The 24,553-nt window shown below is 37.8% G+C and overlaps 2 protein-coding genes across 6 annotated transcripts; both read left to right on the top strand.

Annotated features, from left to right (window-relative positions):
* Positions 1 to 1,642: 1,642 nt before the first annotated feature.
* On the top strand, positions 1,643 to 15,748 carry LOC103404319 (DNA (cytosine-5)-methyltransferase DRM2-like). 5 transcript variants are annotated; one of them, NM_001293858.1, is made up of 16 exons: positions 1,643 to 1,660; positions 3,031 to 3,093; positions 4,968 to 5,174; positions 5,507 to 5,620; positions 5,966 to 6,049; positions 6,457 to 6,579; positions 6,915 to 7,139; positions 7,449 to 7,616; positions 7,871 to 7,967; positions 8,577 to 8,668; positions 8,757 to 9,476; positions 9,574 to 9,931; positions 13,307 to 13,406; positions 14,239 to 14,438; positions 15,114 to 15,214; positions 15,626 to 15,748. In NM_001293858.1, the coding sequence occupies exons 1-16, from the start codon at positions 1,643 to 1,645 to the stop codon at positions 15,746 to 15,748; spliced, it is 2,793 nt and encodes a 930-aa protein (NP_001280787.1). The 5 variants fall into 5 exon arrangements, with proteins under 5 accessions (NP_001280787.1, XP_028952531.1, XP_070672365.1 ...); XM_070816264.1 differs by lacking the exons at positions 1,643 to 1,660; positions 3,031 to 3,093; positions 5,507 to 5,620; ... (2 more) ...; positions 15,114 to 15,214; positions 15,626 to 15,748 and adding an exon at positions 5,328 to 5,419 and having other exon boundaries at positions 4,823 to 5,174; positions 6,006 to 6,049; positions 6,915 to 7,014; positions 7,093 to 7,139; positions 9,574 to 10,136; XM_029096698.2 differs by lacking the exons at positions 1,643 to 1,660; positions 3,031 to 3,093; positions 5,507 to 5,620; ... (2 more) ...; positions 15,114 to 15,214; positions 15,626 to 15,748 and having other exon boundaries at positions 4,664 to 5,174; positions 6,006 to 6,049; positions 6,915 to 7,014; positions 7,093 to 7,139; positions 9,574 to 10,136.
* Positions 15,749 to 17,849: 2,101 nt separating this feature from the next.
* Positions 17,850 to 23,551, top strand: LOC103404318 (DEAD-box ATP-dependent RNA helicase 14). The gene is made up of 9 exons (XM_008343216.4): positions 17,850 to 18,019; positions 18,605 to 18,936; positions 19,044 to 19,190; positions 19,773 to 19,841; positions 20,360 to 20,629; positions 21,223 to 21,573; positions 21,840 to 22,117; positions 22,450 to 22,791; positions 22,932 to 23,551. Exons 2-9 carry the CDS (start codon positions 18,622 to 18,624, stop codon positions 23,161 to 23,163), a joined length of 2,004 nt encoding a protein of 667 aa, XP_008341438.1. The 5' UTR covers positions 17,850 to 18,019; positions 18,605 to 18,621; the 3' UTR covers positions 23,164 to 23,551.
* Positions 23,552 to 24,553: the final 1,002 nt, after the last annotated feature.

The raw sequence follows: 24,553 nt of genomic DNA, 5'->3' as shown, positions 1-24,553 counted from the left end.
CCGTCCTTGATTACAATGAGATGATTGCATGCATGCATGACTTTAGATAACATGTCACGTGTTATAATATGAGTATGTTATAAAATCATGCATGTAACGATGCTATGAAATCATCAAAATATGACTCATAAATTGAGGGGAATATTTTTGTTCACCATCCTTGAGTGATGGTGATGCTCATCACGGCCCTATTTATTCTCGTAAAATAAGTTAAAATTTCAAGATCTGTATAATGGATAAACACAAACGCTATATATGAGTTTAAATTTCGAAATTATAATTTTGCTCCTTAATTCCGTGATAAAAGTGTACATAGTTGTTGCTCAAATCACTTGATCAGCAATATGAAATTAGGAATTAAAAAAAAATTGCTACTAGAAGACGCAATGTTTGAATTGAAAATATAGTACTCTATAGCTTGCTCGTGCATGAATGATATCAAAATTACCCTGATCACGCCGTGTTCTAAGCTTAGAGACTAGGGTGTTGATCACGAGGAGCCGTAAAATTTAGAAGACAAATTATGTGATATATTGTTTCCGCTTTTATCTCTTTGTTTTTTATTTAAGAAAAATTTTGGAGACGGGGGATATGGGGTCGTTTGATCAAGAAGCTAGTACTTTTTAATCGCTATGAGCAAAAGAAAGTCACCTATTTTTGTAGTTTGATGACCAAACCTTATGAATAGTTCAACTCGCATAATCCTTCATCATTCTCATTTTTATATACACACACAATTGGTTGCTTGTTAATTACAAATTCAATGTTTTATTTCTCTTGCTTCTATGAACTCGAGTTTGAGCCGTGAATTAAACGAATACTTATAATATTTTTCATGGAAAAGTAATTACCCCTTCTAGGGGTGCAGTGTCATAATCATAAATAGTTTATTTATAAGAATTTTGATAAATTAATTCGGACAGTAATTTGCTGCATAATTATATATTTGGGAGAATTGAGATTTCACCTGAAATATTTGATCGCCCAATAGCATTTGATAGAACCACATCTCACATAATTAATTATTTTTTTCTCCCCTTAGTATGTGGGTCGTGCCGTGCGTATTGGCTTCGCAGAATCCGGAGGAGCAACCCGGACGACGGGGACAAACAAGGATCATCTTTGGATTCCTTCTTCCTAATCCATCAAGTTCGGAGATCTGGACCGTTGAAATTTGATCCAACGATTACAAACATGAGCTTTTTTAAAAGTTATAATAACTTTAGCCATTTAATTAAATATCAACGGTCAGGATTTCCAAACTTTGCGGATTAGGAGGAAGGGATCCAGAGAGGATCATTTTCCGACGGGGATGACTTTTTTGCAATTAAATATCAACATCATCTTAACAACCACATTGTATTGCTTTATGTTTATCAAATGTACACGTCATATTAATAACATCGACAACGTATTAACTACACCAAAAAATATATAAAAAATATCTATTAAATATGAACGTGGTTAACACGAGTATAATATCATCATCTCCGTCGTCCGAATCACTTTCCAAGTCGTGAGCAGCCCCGTGCACACGCCCCAAGTGCATAGGTGAGAAAAACTGATAAAAATGAAGGTGTGGCGTTTGGGCTTTATATGCGATTGGGCTAATTGGACAGGGAATTAGTAGGCTTGAAGAAGCATGTATAAGGCCCGTAAGGTAGGTGAAACCTCAGACTACCTTTTAAATTGTTTTGAAATTGATATAACAAATGAGAAACTATTGAGGTCGAACGATGGACCAAGTCACTCGTACGATCACATATATAAAAATAAAAATTATTTATATTAAGGTAGGATTTCACTACTTACATATGCAACTAGAACTAGAAGGGTGCCGTGATTCACTCTTTGCATCCAATAATTTATTAAAGAATGTTAGCAACTTTCTCACTTATTTTTTCATTTCATCCTTCTTACTTAACCTCATACCACGTGTATCCTACTAGCACACAAAATTAAAAGTTTAATTACTTTAGGTACCGTTTGATACGTGGGACGGGACGGGACGGAACGGGAGCCGTTCCGTCCCACGTTTGGTGCGCTTAAAAACTATGGAACGGGTTGTCCCATGAGACGAAATTTGGCTGATTTTTTGTTCCACCTCTTTCCCTTTGAACGACCCGTTCCACATCCGTGGAACACAAATTTATAACATTTTATGACAAAGTTTCTCCTTATCTTTTTCAATATTTACATCATCTGTTCCGTTATGTTCTGTTCCGTCTCGTCTCGTCCCGTTCTGTCCCGTCTGCGTACCAAACGTTACCTTATAGTAGACAAACTAAAGTCTTTATTATACTAACCAAAGAAAAAAAAAATAGTTGTTTTTTATTATAAATATATTGGTAGGCATTACGGTTTATTCTCGAGTTTCAAGAATCCCAATAAAGAACCCTAAATTTAAGTCCGGAACAACGATTAAATACCTTCAAAGCAATAAATTCTTATGGAACCCATTGTGATTACGAACGACAAGTCTGGACACCTAGATGCTTAGTTTTCCAACACTCATTGGATGTCCGCAATCAAACCATACTAGGGAGCTCTAACTTTTTATACCAATTTTTGCAAACCATATGATGTGATTGTAGATGATTGAAACATACCATAAACATTAAGCCGCGGAATCTCTTAATTAATTTGTACTCGAATATCTATTATTTTATACCTTTTTTTTTTCTTACCTCTTTTATGCTTAATTAAGAGGTCGCACTTGGTGCGATGACAAGTGTCTTCGTCCATGAGTGGTAGGTCTCGGGTTCGAGACTTGGGAGCAGCCTCTCCATAAAATGGGGGTAAGGTTAGCCGACATTCACCTCTCCTAAACTCTGCGTAAAGCGGGAGCCTTATGCACTGGTACGACCTCTTTTATGCTTAATTGTATTACCGGTAAGAATATACTACTGCTATTGACATATGGTCTGTGGGTTGTGTTCTAGCTCAACTGGTATAAAAAGTTCTGCCAATTTTTTCGTTTTCAGCAGAAGATGAATTCACATTTGATTGTTTTGTTCCTCTTTGTTTTAGGTGATCCCCAACGCTCTCTTCCCAGGTGAAAGTGGTGATGATCAGCTTGTTGAGATTGTTAAGGTAATGTTCTTGTGACTTCTGCGCGGTGGAAAGTACGTATCCATCATGTGATCAACTCAAAAATCTTGATCAGTCAGCTTATGCAACCTGAACTGGATTAACATTTATCGTGAGGAAATCAAACGATGAACCCGAATTATATACAGAATTCAAATTCCCACAAATCAAGGCTCACCCTTGTCAGAAAGTGAGTTTCTAGCTTCCTTGCTGAGAATTGTTCTTCTGCAATGATTTTGCGTGTTATTTTCGTTCTTATTATCTTCCTTGCATGCAGATATTAATTCCACAAGCGCGTGCTCTCCTAAAGCAATAAGATTCACTGCTGTAAGTAGCCATTTTCCCTCAAATCTTTATGTGGTGCTGATGGATATATCGTTATTGGAATGATGATTGCGTATGCAGAGCTGAAAGGAGCAACTCTTGAGCTTTTGTCCAGACTCCAGACTGGTGCCGGAGCATGCCCGAAAGCAATGTGCCTTTGTAGGTATCTAGATAAGCCTGGCCGAGACAAATATTTGTGTAGCAACTGTAACATTAATGTAATTTGCTCCTTCGTACTAGTGAAAAACACTGTACTTCTGGCTGATCCGGCACGTTAATCTACTAAGACTCTGATGAGTGATTGGATCACCTATGGCAGCTGTGTGATTTGATCGCGGCTAAAGCCTACGTTGGCACCACCATCTGCCACTATGGTTCGCTAAGATGCCGGCCACCCACCGTCGCCATGACCATTGCTAGCCATGATGCTGGTTTTATTTACTTCTGACGTTTGGAATAAAAGATCCACAAAAATACCTACGACAACATGTTTGAGAGGAAAATAAATAATTAAGTGGGCAATTTTAAAATCCAACTAATACAAATATTAAAATATATCCTTGTATAAAAGAAAAAGGAAATTGCAAAGTTCTTTCTACATGAATTTAGGAACAATTATTTGTAGTTGTGAATGTTACACCACGAATATATTATTTTTGTTGTTAAGCTACATACATGGACATTTCTTTCCCCACCATCGTGTGATTCAAGAGCGTTAAGAATCGAATTCAAGAAGTGGTGTGTAAAATACAGACTTGAAATTCATCTCTAACCATGAGTCACCTGTAGTGATTCTTGTAATTTCTTGATAAATTGCATGTTAAAGTGAAATTTATTACGTGTCATGTGTAAAAAGCTGTAAAAAGTAAGAAGTGAAATGTTAAATCTCCTGACGCGGAAAGATTAGGTCCCATGTGTTGAAAAAATAGACGTGTCTGTTTCTCTCGTCACATAATTGTATAAGTTACAAGTAAAAAGATAAAAAGTGATTGAAATGAGCATTCAGATATGAATTGTCATGATAAAAAGTATTTATTTCTCTCATCTTTAGCTTATGTCACTTTTCACTAGGAAGCAACAAGAATCTTAATTTCATACTCTCGAGAGTATGAAATTAACATACTTGCTTGTCCCACCACACTTATTCCCCCACCCAACCAAAAGCAAAAGCAGGATTCCAAGAAATGGACCCCACTTTTGCTGCTTCCAATTAACATATAACATTTAATTAAATAAAAAGAGAAACGCTATTCACACCCCAAATCATAACGCCAGAAGCTTCAAAAACCAATTTTGTGAGAGGATTTGTGGATTAATTTAGAAATTTTATTAAAAAAAAAATAAATAAATAAGTAATAGTATTAAGTGAGCGAGTATTTGAAAGAATTTCACACAACGGCGTGTCGTTGTGCGTGATTCCAAGCGCGCACCGGGAGCTGGAGGACCGTCTTCCTTCCTCAGCGCTCTGGTTCGCGTTGCGAATATGTCCAGAGACTGTCTACGCAATTCTTTGAATTGACCTGCAACAGTTCTCTCTCTCTCTCTCTCTCTAGATTCAGAGGCTTTCTCTCTCTAGATTTCTCTCCACCGAGCTCTTCTCGTTTCCCTGCGAAATTCTGCCGCCCGGGTCTTTTTTTCAGCGGCGGAGCTCCCTTCGCATGCGCCGTACAAGGCCGCAAGGGGAGGTTTTGACGGAGGCGAAGCGCATTGCCGGTATTAACGAGGGGAGCTTCGGGATCAGTGAGGCCCCTCCTGGGGAGGTGATTTTTCTTTGACCGAGGCTGCTTCTGTTTTGTTTTTAATCGCAATTTTGAATTGTGGGTAATTAGTTACTGGTGTTGTTGTTTTTGTTGTTGATTAGGGTTTTTATTTTGTGTTTATGTGAAAGATTGGGAATTTTCTTTATGCCACAGATGAAATCCACTGTTTGGTTGCCGAGAAAAGTAGGACATGAAGGGATATTGAACAGTGGTTTTAGATTTTCTTTTCTTTCAATTATTTGAGGGTAAGAAAAAGTGTTGAGATTTCCTTCTGCATTTTGCCTCAATTCTCAGGAAACAGTTGGGGTTTTATATTGTGTTTGGTATTGTAGAAAGATGGATGCTTTGTGGTTTTGTGGATGTTATGTTGTCTTTCAAATACTGGAATTAGGAAGTATTGGGGGGTTGGGGAGGCAGATGGGGTTGGTCCAATTGAAATCCAACAGGTTTGGCCGTTGATTGCGTAAAGAATGCAAGAAAAATCTGAATGTGTTAGCATGCAGAGGGATATTTTTAAGTTGTAGCCTAACGGATGCTCTACGCTTCGAAATTTATGCTGCACTATTCGGGATTCTTGAATTTATTTTGAAAAAGGGCATTGTTAACAGTATGATGTTAGTCGAGTTATGTTGTGTTCTTGCTGTATGGTGTCAAGTACCAGTCGACCCCAATTCTAGCTGGACACGCTAAATAATAGTCATGAGTATGCAATCTCAGTTGTCTACTATAAAGCCTCTTATAGAAACTGGGTAATTACTATATTTGTTTACTTTTATAATCAAAATTTGCAGTTGTTTTTGCACTTATTCTTTCTGTGTATTACTTGGACAGGTTGGAAACCGCTGCGTGGGGCAAACAAAGCTTACGGTGAAATGGTATTTGTTTTTTTACTAAGTTTTTTATTCATTCATTCATTTCATTTAGTCCTTTGCTAATCTTTAGTCACTCTTCACTTCTGATTTACTCAATTGTTGGGCTTGACTGACCCCTTTTTTTTTCGAAACAATTTGTTGACATTCTGGATGCTGCTGTGGGCTCTGTTTTCGTTTGGATCTAAAGATTCTCCTTATTGCTAAATGTGGAAATTAGGCAGCTGATTTTTGGTTTTTTGCTCTAGTTGTTATGCTCTGGACTTAGCTGGTTTAGAGTTGTATTGTTGGTGAACTATGGTTGTAGTGTTTGAGTGGCCCTTAGTTGACTAACGTTGTCCTTTCTTCTTTATGTAAAAACAGTCCCTTTTACTTCTTTTAATTGTTTACGTATATGATATAAACTTATGCAGGATGGTGAAGACAGTAATGATTTTGACTGGAATACTGATGATGAGCTGGAAATTGAGAACTTTACGTTGTCTACTTCTTCAAGTTTGACAGTTGGTGGAGAAGCTATTGTGAGATCTGGGGAGGTAAACATTTTTGCATTAGTTCTGAAATGATTTTTTGATGTTGTTGTTGTTGTTGTTGTTGTAATGTTTTTTGAGATGGTTAAAACAATCTGTACACTCATAATGTCATCTGGGGCATAGACGAAATACTTCCCTCTTGTTTATGAAATTAACTGCACCTAATGTCTCTTAGTGGTATTTAGACATTTCTCCATTGAAAATTTCTGAATCTACTTCTTCATACTTTTATCCCTTTCGATGAGTTTGCAAACATTTATGGATAACTGATGATTATTTAAATGGGATATATAATATATGTTACATAATTAACTTGCAATTCGTCTTTCTTCTTGAAGTCGAGCTCATCGGCCGGTCCCTCCAATACCAAAGTTCTTGATCACTTTGTGGCGATGGGATTTTCTGAAAAGATGGTTGTCAAAGCAATTCAGGAACATGGTAAGAGCATTGTATCATTTCATTTCAGTAAACGTTTTCATACGAATGGTTCAATTACTGCTCTGATGGAATATCCAGGAGAAGAAAATACAGATTCAATTCTGGAAACCCTCCTCACTTATTCGGTGAGTCAAGAATTCTGCTTTGGATACTTATTTTTCGCAATATGGATAATTTGGGTTTGCAAGTTTGGTATAACGGAACTCACTTAATACTAGCCCATGCACAAAAGGATTTACATTATTGTTTGCCGAATATGGCTATAAGACTGGATTCCTTATTTGTTGTATTATCTTGACTAGTAGTAAGTGAGTTCTGTTAAATCAAAATCAAATATGATCCTATAAGAAATTATCAAGATGAATGGGTCACATATCTTAAGAAATAAGAACATTTCTTCCTGCCTGAGAGTTTTCTTGATAATATTTTTGCAGGCTCTTGAGAGTTCTCCTGAAGAAAAGCAGGAAGTAGAAACGCTCCAGGAAGTAGAACCACAGGAAGTAGAACCGCAGGAAGCTGATTCCGATGACTTCTCTCTTGATGATTACGATGAGAGCTTTCTGGATGATTTTTCAGACTTGGATAGCTGTTCTGATACCGAGGTAGTTCATTGGCCTTGCTAATAAGTTGTATGTTATATTGGTTTTTCCCTTTTTGCCAAGTTTTGTATTTTCTGTGTTTCCCCAATCCTTCAAATGACAAAAATATTACATCGTTTTCCAACATCATTAAAAATGCGTCTCGCACTATTTTGTGTGCTAATGCCAATGTACACAGGATAGTGAGTTCATGACAAAGAGTCAAACACATTTCACACGTGTGTATCTCATAGAAATTTCATTTACCTATTGTGCAGGAAATCATAAATCCTACATCGGAGAAAGGGAAGATACGGTCCTTGGTCAATATGGGGTACACAATGGAGGAGGCCTCAATAGCAATCGAAAGATGTGGTATAAGCTTAGTTTTATCTACATGCATAATGTTGATTTTATGTTGCTGTTAGCATTTTCCTGTCCACATCTCCAGTTAGTTACTTTTGCTTTGGTTCTTTTTGGATGATTATGTTGAAATCCTGGAAAATGCTGCTTTTGGTATAACTTTAGACTCTCAGAAAAATAAATAAAAGTGCATTCATATAGTGTAACATTTCACCTTCATGTTGGAAATTTTTTTGCTTCCCTTGTGGGCAGCCGGGATCACAGTCATGTGCCCACAAATGCATGCCAACCCATTTAGTTACTTTTGCTTTGATTTGGATGATTAAGTTGATATCCTGTAAAATGCTGTTTATTTATTTTTGGATAATTTCAGCGCTGAACCAAATGCCTAGTCATGAGAATTTTTTGGATAATGTTGACTAGAATATGTTTTATATATGATTTGGGGGCCAAAGAAACATCCTTCATAGCTGTATGCTCTGTTGGGATTCTGGGTAAACCACTTTCTGCTAGTTAAGCCAGTTTGTTATGCCATCCTTTCTGAAGTCTCCTTTTCAGTTCTAGTATTTTGATTGCCTCTTTCTCCTTCCTTAGCCCTATTTCTCCCTTCAAACATTTCAGGTACAGACTCCACTGTTGTTGAGTTGACTGATTTTATATGTGCTGCTCAAATGGCACGGGCGGAAGATGCCCTTCTTCCGATTGAAGAGAAGGTATTTGCTGATATATATTATACTAACCTTTTGCGGTTTTTTAACAAAATCAGTTTCATAGATTGTGATTGTTGTTTTACTTTTACAGCCTGGATCACATTCATACAAGAAGAGGAAACTTCTCGAGTATGAGATCCTAAAGAAGAAGAAGAGGCAGATGCGGCTTTGTGGAAACCAAGGGGATGATGATGAGACGGTTCATCTCCCAAATCCAATGGTTGGGTTTGGCACCCCAACTGATCCATATGTGCTGACACATAGGACTCTCCCAGAGGCAGCTGTAGGGCCTCCATACTTCTATTATGAGAATGTCGCACTAGCTCCTAAAGGGGTTTGGACCACCATCTCCCGCTTCCTGTATGATGTGCAGCCGGAGTTTGTGGACTCAAAGTACTTTTCTGCTGCTGCAAGGAAGAGAGGTTATGTCCACAACCTCCCCATCCAGAATAGGTTTCCTCTCATGCCACAGCCCCCAGACACCATAGCCAAGGCATTTCCCTTGACAAGGAAATGGTGGCCTTCTTGGGACAATCGGGAAAAGCTAAACTGCTTGCAAACATGTATTGCAAGTGCTAAGTTGACTGAGAGGATCAGGAAGGCTATTGAGCAATTTGATGGGGAACCACCAGAGAGAGTCCAGAAGTATGTCCTTGACGAATGCCGCAAGTGGAATCTGGTGTGGGTAGGGAGAAATAAGGTCGCCCCACTTGAGCCTGATGAAGTGGAGATGCTTTTGGGGTTCCCAAAAAACCACACAAGGGGAATAAGCCGGACTGACAGGTACAAGTCACTTGGGAATTCCTTCCAGGTAATGAATTCTGTCTACGTTTCATTAACATTTTAATCTCTCTCAAAGTTTCATAAGGTTCATTAGCATTTTACTTAATAATTTGAACCTGTTGCAGGTTGACACTGTGGCATATCATCTGTCTGTGCTCAAGGATATGTATCCCAATGGCATCAACGTCCTCTCCCTCTTTACTGGCATTGGAGGGGCAGAAGTAGCCCTTCACCGGCTTGGTGTCCCTCTGAAGAATGTTATCTCTGTAGAGATCTCAGAAGTGAACAGAAACGTTGTGAGCAGTTGGTGGGAGCAAACCAACCAGAGAGGGAGGTTGCAGCACGTTGATGATGTGCAGCAACTGAATGGTGATCACCTTGAGCAGTACATGAGCGAGTTTGGCGGATTTGATCTGGTGATTGGTGGGAGCCCGTGCAACAATCTAGCAGGCAGCAATCGACATCATCGTGATGGACTGGAGGGTAAGGAGTCGGCCCTTTTTTATGACTTTTTCCGAATATTGGACTTGGTGAAGAACATGATGGGGGGAAGAAACAATTGATTCAATTCTCTGTAAAGCTACTTGATTTCATGGTTAGCCCTGTGCAAAAGTTTTGACCTTTTTCATGGGGAACAAACACTTGTAATTGGAGTTTCGAATGTGTATAAAAGAGGTTTTAGTAACCATCACAATGTGGCTCAGTGGTTGGGGACGAATTCCAGACTCGTATTTCACATAGCACGTTCTGGGTTCGTTTTCTTGCACTGGTGAATCACACAATGGTGGCCAGAGAGAGGCTGAAATGCCTTTATAAGTCTTGTCGGTCTCCGAAAGAGTGGACTGTCGTGGCAAAGCCACGAGTTGGTCCCCTTACGAAGAAAATAAAGAAAATAAAAATAGGTGAGGTCTCAGTTAGAGTTCATTCGCCTCATTCTATTTTACTGGGCTAGACTGGTACAAGTCCGATAGAAGTTTAAAGTTGGGCCTGAAACTGCCCGGCCCAAATCATTGGGTGGCTGGCCGGAGCCCATCATGGCCCAGCCCGTTTCATTTATCTGTACAGTGAATTCTAGTAAGAGAAATTTTATTTGAACCCATGTAACCTCTTTTTACATCTAACTAAATTTAAATTGTTAATTGTCTATTTTATCCTATTGCATACTATTAAGTACAAAATAAAAATAATAATAAAACTCAAATTTATTAACCCTACCATCACTTTTTGTTTATCTACGTTCATTTTAGTTAAAATCCTAAGACCCTGTTTGTTAGGCCTCCTTAGTGGGGACTGGCTTAGCTAGGACAGCAATCCCATGTTTGGTGTAAGACGAGACTAGCATAAATGACGCTAAGTTCAACTCGTGCCAACTAAATGCTTCACTAAGTTGCGTTAGCTAATACGGAGTGAACCCTTGGTATTAGCTAGGACTATCCTCACTTACAACTTCATGCTTTCGCATAGAGCAACGTTCGATGTAGCCTTCTGCCGCTGACTCCTTTATGATCTCCTGCAGAACCAGGTCAGACTGAGAGTCACTTACACCCCAGATCTAAAACCCATCAGCCATCTCCTTTTTTTCTGTCTCGTTACTGACTCTAAAACCCATCGATCAAATACTGCAAAGTGACGAAAACGTTTTATCTTGTGTTCTATGGCAAGAAATTTTATGGGTTTGGTTGGGTTATTCATGTTGTTCAATTGAATTTATGACTTTGGGTTTGATTAATTTCTAGGTTCTCTCCCATTTGTTCCATAGTAATCAAATATTTTCATGGGTTTTGCTTCCCGAATAAGAAGAACGGCTTTGAGAAAGAAACAATGATCTTGCTTGATGGACATGATTTTGTATCTCTCTGCGAGGAAGAAGGGCTAATGACTGATGTTAATTTATTTAGTTTTACTTACTTTTTAGTTTTTCTAAGGACAAAAGTAAATTAATAAAGAGTATACTGCCGATTTGCCCCCTGAACTATCACCTAACTTTCGATTTCCCCCCTGAACTTTTTAATTGGAAAATTAAGGACTTAAACTAATTTTTTTGGCCGATTTGCCCCCTGCTGTCAATTTTTCATTCATTCCATCCAAATTTTTGTTAAATGGAAGCATATGCACAACATGTGTGGGTAGTTCGGTCGCTTCATTCTTTAAAATAATTGAAAACCTTAGATTTCTAAAATATAAACCTATGCAAATATGTGTGATTTTATAGCTTTTGTATCTAAAGGTCTAGTGAAATGACACTTTTGTCCACAAATGAGAGTTACGTGGTTTGCACATGATAAGAGTTAACGTTAATTTGGATGAAATCTATGAAAAACTAACTGTAGGGGGGAAATTGGCCAAAAAAAATTAGTTTAAGTCCTTAATTTTCCAATTAAAAAGTTCAGGGGAGAAATTGAAAGTTGGGTGATAGTTCAGGGGGCAAATCGACAGTTTACTCATTAATAAATGGTCAAACAATATTTTTTAGAATTAATTAGGTGTTTAGATATCGAAATAACTACAAAATAATAATTTAATAATACATAAAATGAACATTTTTATTGTCCTGCTTCTTAGTCGGCGTTGCACCAAATGCTTCATAATTATTATCCAGCTTAGTCCAAGCCAAGCCAATCCAGCTTACTCCTCGAAGCTAGTCTAGTCCGAGATAGTCCAATGCAACAAACGCACCCTAATAGGTCTTGTAGTGAAAAACAAGCTTTTTTATTCATGGATGGTGATTTTAAAGTTTTGAATCCTCTAACTAAGGTATGACTCAATTTATGAATATTTTGTTGGGAACTGTTATTAACACTCCAAAAATCTTATTCTACACTTCTCACAAGTGCATTTTTCTTTCTAATTATAGAAAGTTTGGAGTCTCAAATGAGATTTTTAAAGCGTCAATAACAATTCCCATTTTGTTCGTTTGATTTTAATTTTTTTTAAAGTTTAGAAGATCAGTATTTGGGTTTCAATTTTTTTCATCAATCCCGCATGGTTTGTTAAACTTTCTGCAAACTTTGGATTCCGGTATTTGTCTGCACCCCAAAAGGACTTGTACCATTTGTCAGTGCCCCAAAACTTTTTGCAACACTTTGGGTTCCGGTATCTGTTTGCACCCCAAAACACTTTGGATTTCGATGTCTGACATGTAATTCCTTTTTGTTGTTTTTCTCTGCCAGTGTCTGTCTACACCCCCAAAACACCATTTGGCATCAATATAACTATTTCCTATAGTGCCACCTATCACTTTATTTATAACTAATAGGCCTTTTAGTGCAGACTTGCATAATTGCTAGGATCTTAACACATTAACACACCATATTTTTAATCGATTTAAACCTGACATGTGGTGAGATCAGCCCTTACTACAAATTATGTTCTTCTAGTAAAAGAATGCAAATTTTCCAATAATCCTAGCTGAGTGCTTCTATACTTTCAACATGTTACTTCTATTGATGAAAATTTATATTTTTTGAGTAGATATATGAAAACTCCATCCTCACTATGATTAGATAATTCAAGCTTAGAGCTTATGTGTTTAAATACTTTTTTAACTTTGTCATTCATGGCCACTTATTAGTACAATTTTGTCATTTATTTTTTTAGCAACAAGAATTTGATGATTCCTCTAATCGAAACAATGAGGTTGGATAAGAATGTGCAGTGGATTATACCGATCAATTTACAACTCATGAGGGAATCATTTATTTACAATTTCATTGACGTATTAGTTAATTTTAAAATTTTACTTTTAAATAGATAGGTGTTACGTGTAGATATTCAAAGGAAAAGATGCGTTGATTAGATGGGTTCATGAACAAGGAAAGCTGAATAATATGGTGATTATTATTAAACTGTCTGATTTAGGAGGTGAAGGTAAGATTGTGAGTCGCCCTCGACTAACACTTGCTTGTGAAATAAACGGTACATATTCGCCATACAAGTGTGTTGTGGCATATGGTCTAAGGTCAGATGAGATTGATCACAAAAAATAAAAATAAATAAATAAAAAATAAATAAATCTATTAGTTCTAGTACGAAAAAATGTGGATGTCCATTCTTGTTGAAATGTGTGAATATTGGCGATGAGGACAATTGGACATTGAAGGTAGTATGCGGGGTGCATAATCATCCTGCTTTAGAGTATCTTGAAGGACATTCTTTTGCAAGTTGAGTTTCTAAAGAGGATAATGAATTGTTGGTGGACCTGTCTAAGAGTTTGATGAGGCCCAAAAATATCTTGGTCTCTATCAAATACAGAGATGCACAAAATGTATCTTGGTACTACAACCTCAAACAAGTATATTTCTCCTTACTTTTTAAATTCTATATATAATTTATGATTATTCACATATTGTTGTAAACATGGCAGAAAGTGCACATGCAAAGTTGAAGCGACAACTTCGCTCCAGTCAACTTAACTATGAGACATTGTGGGTACACATACACTCCTTGTTGAAGTTGCATCATACAGAGGTTAAAACATCTTTTGAAAAAAAGTTGATGTTTTGTTCAACAAAAATTCAAGAAACCTGAGTTACAACGACTAGTAGGTTTTGTTTCTATCCATGCTTTGAACTTAATTGTATGCGAGTCCAAAAGGTAGTTTGGGTTTGCCTTGCATTTACATTATTATTATTTAGCCTTTTAAACTACGTTGTATTTCAAGGTGACTTAAATTATACTGTATATCTTTTTAATAACAAGTTGGAAAAAGAAAGGGTGACTGTCATATCTTATGGTTGTACCATTTGCCAAACTCATCAATTGACGTGTGCACATGAGATTGCATAATATAGAAGGTTTGGTAAGCCGATCCCACTTGACACTCTTCATCCGCGTTGGAGAAAATTAGATTTTATCAATGTGCCAAATAATAGTGAACAACTAGTTCATCTGGAAAACTCACCGGTAGAAAGATTTAATATGTGGTATGAAGACCAAAATGATGATAAGAAACTGGAGCTCAAGATGAAAATTGAAGAGCTAATGAACCCAGGTACGACTTCACTTAATGCTCCAAAAGAAAAGATTAAAACAAAAGGGCAACCATGCAAAGTCAACAATTTTACTTGGCGTCTCCCGTCAGCATTTGAGATTACAAAGGACTAACTTGCCCAATCTAGATTTGATTGTCAAACACCAGTTACTAGTACAATGGCGAATGTTATCACTATCTCACAAAGAAAAAAGAAGCAAAAGGAGAATGTCATTGCACCATAAAAAAAGAAACGAAAAGAGAATGTCACTGCCCTATAAAAAAAGAAACAAAAGATGAATCCTGCTGCCACATCACCAATCGTGAATGCCGAGGTTGTCCTTGATCAACTGAGTTGTGACATTCAAACACCAGAGACTAATATATACTCATAACGAAAACAATTTAAGGTAGGTAAAAATTTCCACATCTCTTGAAAAACAATCAAGCTTTTCCTTTCATTACTTTGAATAAACTAACATTGATTTTTTTCATTATTTACTTTGGGAATTGTTATTGGCACTTCAAAAATCTCATTCTACACTCCAAACTTTCTATATTTGGAAAGAAAAATACAATTGTGATGAGTATAGAATGAGATTTTTGGAGTGTCAATAACACTTCCCTTTACTTTATGTCATACTAGATTTATACACCTCCTGAATTTATTGATCCCTTGACGACATGGATTTATAGAGAAGAATTCCCTTATTAGTCAAACTGATGTTAATCCTGATGGAAACTGTGGATATAGAGTCATATATGTGGCATTGGGAATTGATAATGAATGGCGTAAGGTATGAAGAGATTTACTACATCAACTACGTTAAATGCTCTCTCTTTTTCATAAGTGTTTTGTAGGGAACGACATGTATCCGGAGATTGAGCGAGCACTTAATTATTTTGAAGATGGTTTTGCACCAGAGTATAGTTGGTTGACCATGCCATATATGGGGCATATTATTGCTACATGTTACGATGTGGTTTTGATACACTTGAGCATAGCACAATGCATTATGTTTCTTCCATACTCTCTGGAGTTTTCATTTCAATCAAGTGATACTGACCTACGTGAGGTTGCTATTAGGTATCTAGGTGAAGATCATCATTTTATCCAAGAATAAGATATGTTTTTTTCTTTTTACGTATGTATTTTTTTTTATCTTATTTGATAACTCTAAATTGATTGATAACTTTGTTTGTTGTAGGTACATTTGTCTGAATGTCACCCTATGCCACAAATTTCTACCATGTGGCACAAAAAGAGTCAAATGGGCAGTGATATTAGAGTGAAAAATTTGTACTCAAATACCAGGAGTGTGTCAATTTAAGCAACTTGGAGGACTAGAGAATGTAGCCACTAATGATATTCTAGCTCTTGAAGATGATTATAAATGTTTTGATAGATATATTGAAATTTCATTTTCTTTAGTTTATTTTCTATTAGAGCAAGTCCACCATTGTGGATTGCTTGGGGGACAGGCACCAGGAAAGGGCCCGAGGCCCGGTGGACAACCCTCCAGCCTTGGAGAGCCCGAGTGAGGGTGGGAGCCCGAGCACAAGGGAGTGGGGAATTGACAGGCCTGCAGCCCGAGGGCCAGGCATTTTTTTATTTTTTTTTGTGTCAGCCCGAGGGCCTGCAGCCCCATTTCCATGTTTTTTTTTATTTTGTATTATTTAAACAAACAAAAAAAACTAATATTTTATTACCTATTGCCAGTGGGGAAGGCTCCAAGGGTGGAGATGCAAAAGGTAATTACTGTTCATTAATGGCAGTTACTATTCATTAAAGGCAGTCACTGTTCAATAGGGTGGATTCAATAGTGGATTGCCAGGGGGGAGGGCTCCAAGGGTGGAGTTGCTCTTATGTTTTAAGTTTAGAACTCACGGTGGAAAAATTAGTAATGTGAAAAAGGGAACTAACTACAACAATCTTCTTGTAATTCTCGAACCAATACAAGCAAGTTTAACTACTTACTATTGGAAAAGTTGATAATTGGTTTCTTTTAATTGCATGGGCTTTTTGGTTTTTTAAATCCTAGTGTTTTCCATGTTATCAAATATCTATGGCTCGTAATTGGGAAATTTCAAGGAGAAACTTCTTACTAATGTTCTTAGATTATAAACTTCCTTACTTGTTGATAAATATAAGAGGATGAATTGTTTGATTTGTTGCTTAAGCACATTAGTAGAAAGAAAAAAAAAGGCAAATGTCTGGGTTTTGTAGTAGAAAGAAAAAAAGTAGCCATAGAAATGCTAGTGGGAAAAGGAGGTGGGGCAAAGATGCCTCTTTTTTTTTTTTTTTTTTTGAAAAAAAATAAATTCAATTACAAATGTTATTTTATAAAGGATATGTGTGTAAAGATAACTTAACATTTTGATTTGAGTTTGAGATGGTAGTTTAAGCAATAAATTTGGGTTTAAAGAGAGATTAATTCTTTAATAAAAAACAATATGGGTGAAGAGAGTAAGTTGGGTGTAGAAAAATGTTACATGAGTTCAAATAAAATTTCCCTTCTAGCAAATGTAACTCGGTTTTCATCTAGCAAATTATCTAATGTCCTTAATTCATTTCTTCAGTTGATTCGAAATACTCTAGATGTAACATCCCACATCGCCAATGGAGTGATCCTTAAATATATATTTTCATCCATACCTAGTACGAGGCTTTTTGGGAGCTCACTGGCTTTGGGTTCCGTAGGAACTCCGAAGTTAAGCGAGAAGGTGGCCAGGTCACTCCCATGATGGGTGACCCATTGGAAAGTTGCTCGTAAGTTCCCAGAAACAAAACCGTGAGGGCGTGGTCGGAGCCCAAAACGGACAATATTGTGCTACGACGGTGGAGTGGGCCTGGGAAGTGGTGGAACCTAGGCAGGGATGTGACACTAGATGCTTCAGTTGATTTGAAATACCCTAGCAGTTCAATTTGAGTTTGTACTTGTTTCATTTGTGTGATAAATTCACAATTTTTTGTAGATTTAACTCATGGGTTGATCTTTTAACTTGAACCGACCTAATCTGATTGAACCCGAAATCAAATGAATTTGAACCAACTATAATCCGAATAGAGAAAGTTGAATTAGGGTCGGGTTGAACTTCCAAACCGTTCGAATTGCCTCAACCTGATATTTTATTAAGGGGGATATAAATTGAAAAAAAACAAGAATCCTTTCAAAAATAGTAACCCACTAAATTCTACCAAAAGAAAAATTAAAACAACAATAAAAAACAAATGCACCAAAACCCAAATATATTTGGACTTGTTTAGAAGTGTTTAAAACGACTGAAAATTCTTTTGAAAAAAAATATTTCTAAATTTTAACAGCAATTGAAGTGCTTTCTGACTTTTCCAAAATTAGATTACGTTTATACTAAAATTATTCAGTCATTTTAAAAGTATCATTTACAACCCAATTAAACTTCTTTCCCCCCCTCTACCTTTATATATATTGGGTCGTCCCCTTGACTCTCTCTCCTCTCTCTACGCTTCGCACCCTTCGGAAGCGTAGGTTTTTCACTTTCGCACAGCCAAAGGGGGTTTCTCCATCAGATCTCATCGGAGCTTTTCTCGTTCCCTCCGCTCTCCCAAACAACGCCGTCAGGTCCGATTCTCTCCGTCCCTAACCCTATTTCTCCCCGTCGCTTAGATCTCTCAGAGCCGTACGCTTGCATTTTTCCGTTAGGTCAAATCAAATGCACGATTCGATTGAGTGGGTTCTAGGGTTTTTGCATGTCCGATTTTCTCGTCGATTCTCGAGAAAATGATAGGGAGAGAAAGCTGAGATTTTATTGCATGCTTTGCTTTATTTTTTAGAATAATAGATGCTTGACTTTGTTTTCGTTCCGTTTTGTAATTTTCTCGGGAACCAAACAGAGATAAGCTTATTTGACACTTGGTCGGTGTAAAATCCGTAATGTAATATCTTCTCACTTTTCCATTTGGTGCAGATTTTCTGCTTCGTGTAACTAAGAAATTCTCATAAATTTGGGATTTTATTTTTTTGTTCAAAATTTTGGGCTTTAATTTTATATCTTCTAGCGTTTGTTTTGCATGTTTTTTGACATACGTTCGGCATAATGCATGTGATTTGCTTTGACATATTCATCGATTGGTGTATATTTATCTCAATTTGTTACTTATATGTGCATTTTCTCCTTTGTTTTTTGTTTTTTTTTTAATGTTATAGTGTAGTGCTCTCTTCCCATGGCTGCCACTGCAACTGCTGCTGGTCCTCGATATGCTCCGGAGGACCCAACTCTCCCCAAACCATGGAGAGGTCTGGTTGATGGTAAAACTGGGTATCTTTACTTCTGGAACCCGGAGACCAACGTTACCCAATATGATAGGCCAACGAGCTCAGCTCCTCCATCAAAGCCCTCTTCTGCACAGTCTATAAGCTCCTCGGTTCATGTTCAACAATCTTCACAAGGGCAACGTCGTCCTGATGAGGGAGATGATAGGTATAGCAGAGGCAGCAATGGTGGCTCGAAATTTGACACAGGATCAAGAACTCAGCAGGTAAGCTTGCTACTTGGGTGACTTCTTATACAGTTGCAGCTCCCTGCAACCTGCTTGCTAAACGTTTTTGTATGGGAACTGATATGGCGTTGTTGTTTGTGAATTAGACTGCAAGAAGTGCAACAGTTTCTCATAATACCCCAAGTGGGACACTAAGTTCACATGGAGGATCTTCTGTGAAAGGAAATGGATCAGACACTGGAAGTGGTTTGTCTGCTGAGGCTTATAGTCTCCGCCATGAAATATCAGTTGTTGTGAGTGTTAAGAAATTTCTTATACAGACGTTATATCATAGTGTTTATATTGGTTTTTCTTTCTTGTTTGTATGTGGTACTTAGTCATTCTGTTTTGTACTTTTACCATCTATCTTTTCTCCATAGGATCTGTGGTTTTAAATCTCTATATTTTCTGCCTGCATGCCTTTGCATTGGGATTGGTTGGGTTAGCCTGATCATTTATAGTTGTGCATAATATGTATGTGTGTATTGTTGTATGGTGCAAAATGTACTGGTCTTGCACTGTGAGAGATGTTTCTCATATGTGATCAGCTGATTGTACTAGGAGTCTTCAATGGAGTCATGTCATTACCTCTCTCTCTCTCTCTCTCTCTCTCTCTCGTCTTATCATTGTTATCATTAAGCAGTATTATTATTACTGTTATTATTAAATTGTATAGCTAGTTAGCTACTAATGTGAATTCGTGATTTTGTTATCTAGTAGCTGTTATGATTTTTTAAATGTTTCTTATGTTTGTCCTGAAAATGATCTGTTCTGTGGCTTCCTGATATCAACTTTTGGTCTGCTCACAGAGTCATTTGATTTACCTCTTTTGCTAGGGTGATAATGTGCCTCCACCATTCACTTCATTTGAATCTACTGGCTTCCCATCTGAGATTCTTAGAGAGGTATTGAATTATGCTTCTGCTTTTGTGTTTCATTTGAATAATACTGGTGGCCATTAAGTGTAAGTAACCCGAGTGTTGTGTGCAAAGTTACATGATTGCTAGAGGTCCATGTTGAGTTTCAGACTCATGTTAATTCTTTTGCCATCTGTACTTTTTGTCGCAGGTGCGATATTTGCTCCTGGGCGGAGCTAATGTCGTACGCTGTGCTGCCCTCTTTGTGGGGGCTTGCATTTAATTTGGAGTGCCCTTTTGCGTGGACCAATTTTTGGGAAGGGCTTTCCAAATCACCCAAGTTTGTGGCTGGGCCTGCTGTTGGTGATTCAGTCTACCACTTGGCCCGAATGAAAGAAGAGGCCTCCTCCTGCTCCAGCTTGCTGTTGCAAGCTTTGGTCGCCGGCAATGGGGGTGTTGCTTCTTCTGCCATTCCACTGTTCTATAAGGCCAAAAAGAAAACAAATCCAAATCTTTAAGTCATTACCTCTGCTTATGGGGGTTCCTGGAATTTTTTCTTTTTCCAGGTACAAAGTGCAGGTTTCTCTGCCCCAACTCCAATTCAAGCACAATCTTGGCCGGTTGCTCTTCAAAGTAGAGATATAGTAGCCATTGCTAAAACTGGTTCGGGGAAGACCTTGGGGTATTTGCTTCCAGGATTCATCCATCTCAAGCGCACCCGTAATAACCCTCAGATGGGTCCAACTGTATTGGTTTTATCACCAACTAGGGAGCTGGCAACACAGATTCAAGATGAGGCAGTGAAGTTTGGGAAGTCATCAAGGATATCTTGTGTGGTATGTAACTTCTGGTCTTTTTTATGTTTTTTAGGTTAAACAATAAAAATGTCTTCAAGGATGGTATTGTTTGATGCTGCATATTTGTTTGTGTGCATACATTATATAGTTAAATATTTTCCTGCTTGTGCATTCAGAGAGTTGCATTTATGGTTATCAAATTCCAGCGCTGCCTGACTCTTATTGAACCCTTAACTAAGGACCTAGTCTTTCAACTGCGTCAGTTCTAAAACTGACCCCTTACCCTTGAACCTGGCCACTGAAACTAACTTGACTTGGCAGATTATATTAGGGGTTCAATCGTTTTCTTTGCTTTGGGTCTATTCCTTCGGGAAAATAATTTTATGGATTAAATTGGCCATGCTTCTGTCTGTATTAAGTGATGCCCTTCCAAGGCTTCGGTTGGTACCCCTCTTTGATTTTAGAATCCCATCAAGGCATGTTATTCCACTAATATATTGAACTTTGAGAAGTTTTCTTAAAGTAGATTATACTTCAATGTCCTCTGAAATTTTTTTGCTATTTATTTTTTTCAGCTCCATTTTATATTGTATTCTCTGATTAAATGATTTTATTTATTTATTTTTGTTCAGTGTTTGTATGGAGGAGCTCCAAAGGGACCACAGTTGAGAGATATTGACCGAGGAGCAGATGTTGTGGTTGCCACTCCTGGCCGCTTGAATGATATTCTTGAAATGAAGAGAATCAGTCTCCATCAAGTTTCTTATTTAGTGCTGGATGAGGCTGACCGGATGCTGGACATGGGGTTTGAACCACAAATAAGGAAGATTGTGAAGGAGATACCTGCTCGTCGCCAGACCCTAATGTATACCGCAACTTGGCCAAAGGAGGTTCGGAAGATTGCAGCGGATCTACTGGTCAAACCTGTTCAGGTTAACATTGGCAATGTTGATGAACTGGTTGCGAATAAGTCTATCACACAGGTATGTTTAACTCAAGTAATGCTGGCCATACTAAAGTCCATAGTATGTTGGCTTAACTTGTGCGTGTTTCCTTAATTGTTAGGATATCACTCTAGGTGATCAGGGTGATCAATTACGAGTTTTAATTTAAAAGATAAAAAGCATTTACATATTTGTTCCCTTTAGCCAGTGTGGAGGACTTAACTATTAGCTTTTGTATTGTTTATGTTTTATGTAGTATATAAATCGTCATACAGCTTAACTAAAAAACATATCCTGTCTTACAGTACGTTGAAGTACTGACCTCAATGGAGAAGCACAGACGACTGGAGCAGATATTGCGATCCCAAGAGCCAGGGTCTAAGATAATTATCTTTTGTTCAACTAAGAAGATGTGCGATCAACTTTCTCGCAATCTAACCCGCCAGTTTGGAGCTGCTGCAATTCATGGCGACAAATCTCAGAGTGAGAGGGATTATGTGTTGAATCAATTTCGCTCTGGGAGGACTCCAATTCTTGTAGCAACTGACGTTGCAGCTCGAGGATTGGACATAAAGGACATAAGGTTTTGTACTTCCCAGCTTCTTGTTACATATTTATTTCTGTTAGAATTGAATTATATTTTGGTTCTGTGGTTTGGTGAATCACCTTTCATTCTTTCAATATGAGGTTATTATTTTGTGGTGTTCCTTTTTGATAGGAGGATTGTATTTGTCGGGGTCATTTTAAGATAAACTACGAGTAGTTAAATTTTGTTTGGCTATCTATTTAAGATTTTTCTTTTTTTTTTTAGGGTTTGCATAACTGGTTAATTACTTGGAACAGTACCTTTTGCATTATCTTTCTTATTTGTAAGAAATTACTGGCCAAGATTATAATGGTAATTTTTGTTAACAGGGTGGTTATCAACTACGACTTCCCTACTGGAGTAGAGGATTATGTTCACAGGATTGGGAGAACTGGAAGAGCGGGCGCCACTGGCCTGGCTTATACATTTTTTGGTGATCAGGATGCCAAGTATGCATCAGATCTCATCAAAGTTTTGGAAGGTGCAAATCAGTGTGTCCCCCCAGAAGTTCGTGAGCTGGCTTCCCGTGGTGGTGGGATGAACAGGTTCAGACGTTGGGGTTCTGGGCCCAGTGGTGGTCGTGATGGGGGTCGTGGGCAAAATGATTCAAGTTATGGTGGAAGGGATGGTGGAAGGGGAGGAGGATATGGATTTACTCCCTCCTCTGGCAGGTAAATTTGCTTCTTTTTTTTTCATTTAAAATCACGCTGTTTAATTACATCTGCTTGCTCGTTATGTCAAATGTGATTGCCATCGTACGTTAGTATTGTGAGAAGTGATGGTTGGAAATGCATTTTCTTGTATGTGACAGGTATGGTCAATCCAATGGGTATGACAGAGGCCGCAGTCCCAGCCCTGTCAAGGCGTCAGGATATAGAGCCCGTAGCCGTAGTCCTGAGAGGTTTGACAAAGCTCTGCCAACAGGTGGTGGCTCTGCAGGTGGTTGGAGTTTCCACAAAGCAATGATGGAAAGGGAGCGGTCATCGCCTCCACGTAGACGCAGTGCTGAAGAAGCTGAGGAGGGAATGATACATCCAGAGTAATTTCACACTTCTAGTGGCATCTGCTGTGGCGCTGTAGTTTGTTTTTGTGTCTCGCCGGTGGGTTTGTTTTTTATGTTTCGCCGGTGTGTTCAGTGTTGTAAACCGACGTAGGGCAAGCTTTACGAGAGCAACCAGGATGCAATTGTTTTGACTAATTTGTGGTCGGTCGGGCTAAACGCTTTGGTGTGTTACCCCTTGCTGAACTTTATCTCTCTCTCTCTTGCTCTCTGTTTACTGTCCTGGTCACCATTTTTGGTCTTTCCCTTTTTGGTAGGAAAAAGGGCACAAATATGTAGCACGGTAGAAAGTACTTGTTTTAGTTAATATTTTAAAGTGTAAGCAACTTGTAGTTTCTACGAAATGCAGATGAATTATTATCTACATCTAATCCATTGTTTGTTGTGTTTACTTTTTGACACATTGGCACATGACTTCTTTTGAGAGCAATTTTGGCCGGAAATGTAGGGGGAAAACTCACTATTTTTAGTAGTCTGCCTCAATTTTGGGTGACCTACAAGTTTAGGGGAATAAATTGACACCTTCAACTGAAAGATTTGTGATTTTTTCTGGATCTCTATGTTCGGAGCTACGTTCTCAGAGATTTGGATCATTCATTTTAAATACCGTAGCCTTCATTAGTTTATTTTACTGTCGTTCCTCACACAAATCAATGATTATCTCTCTTTCTCTCTCTTCGAACATGGTGATCAGTTTGGATACAACGATTCGGAGAGGATCTTGGATCCAATTGAAAATTAGAAAAAGATCCAGTAATGTGGGAAAATAAACCAACACTTATTGTCATTGGGAGATCGACTAGGGAAAAAAATTATGATCTCTACGAGAAAAACTTCGATGGGATTGCTTGACTAGTAGAGTCCTTATCCTGGTGAGATTAGCGTGGGGTGGGGTGAAGTAAAATACAAGGGCAACAAACTCTCTTCTTGAGAAACTTCAGTAGGGTTGCTTTATTAATGAAGTTTGAATAGTGAATATTGATGAGAATTTGCGTGGGGTCGAGCGAAGTAAAAACACAAGGGCTCTCATAGTTTTGTTTTTGTTAGAGATGCCTTCAAATAACTTGGTCGGACATCCTTATTCAAGTTTTTTCCCCCTCTTTATGGTGTGACCAGAGTTCTTATATTTCACATTTTGTTTACTTTTTATCTTATATATAAATATTAGCTTCCCCGTCTCTTACAAAGGTAAAGTATTTTCAAGTCCAATCAAATCGTAACTAAAATGTTTGTTAAATTTGAGTGAGGATCCTCGCCGGATCTTCTTTGTGAGGATTCCGAGGATCCTCAAATCACATATGTTCATCGTACATCGTGCGGTCAGAAATTATTGTAAATATTTTTATTTAAAATTAAATATAAATAGTACTTGA

The sequence above is a fragment of the Malus domestica genome, chromosome 17 (genome assembly GCF_042453785.1).
Source record: "Malus domestica chromosome 17, GDT2T_hap1".
NCBI lineage: Eukaryota > Viridiplantae > Streptophyta > Magnoliopsida > Rosales > Rosaceae > Malus > Malus domestica.
The sequence above is the reverse complement of the archived record's forward strand: the minus strand, read 5'-3'. Positions and strand labels throughout refer to the sequence as shown.

Coding starts and splice junctions, on each gene's coding strand:
- LOC103404319 (NM_001293858.1), top strand. Junction 5,175..5,506: donor GTGAGGCCCCTCCTGGGGAG/GTGATTTTTCTT, acceptor TTGGTATTGTAG/AAAGATGGATGCTTTGTGGT. Junction 8,669..8,756: donor TTCTTCCGATTGAAGAGAAG/GTATTTGCTGAT, acceptor TTACTTTTACAG/CCTGGATCACATTCATACAA.
- LOC103404318 (XM_008343216.4), top strand. CDS start 18,622: ATGGCTGCCACTGCAACTGCTGCTGGTCCTCGATATGCTCCGGAGGAC. Junction 20,630..21,222: donor CATCAAGGATATCTTGTGTG/GTATGTAACTTC, acceptor ATTTTTGTTCAG/TGTTTGTATGGAGGAGCTCC. Junction 21,574..21,839: donor CGAATAAGTCTATCACACAG/GTATGTTTAACT, acceptor CCTGTCTTACAG/TACGTTGAAGTACTGACCTC.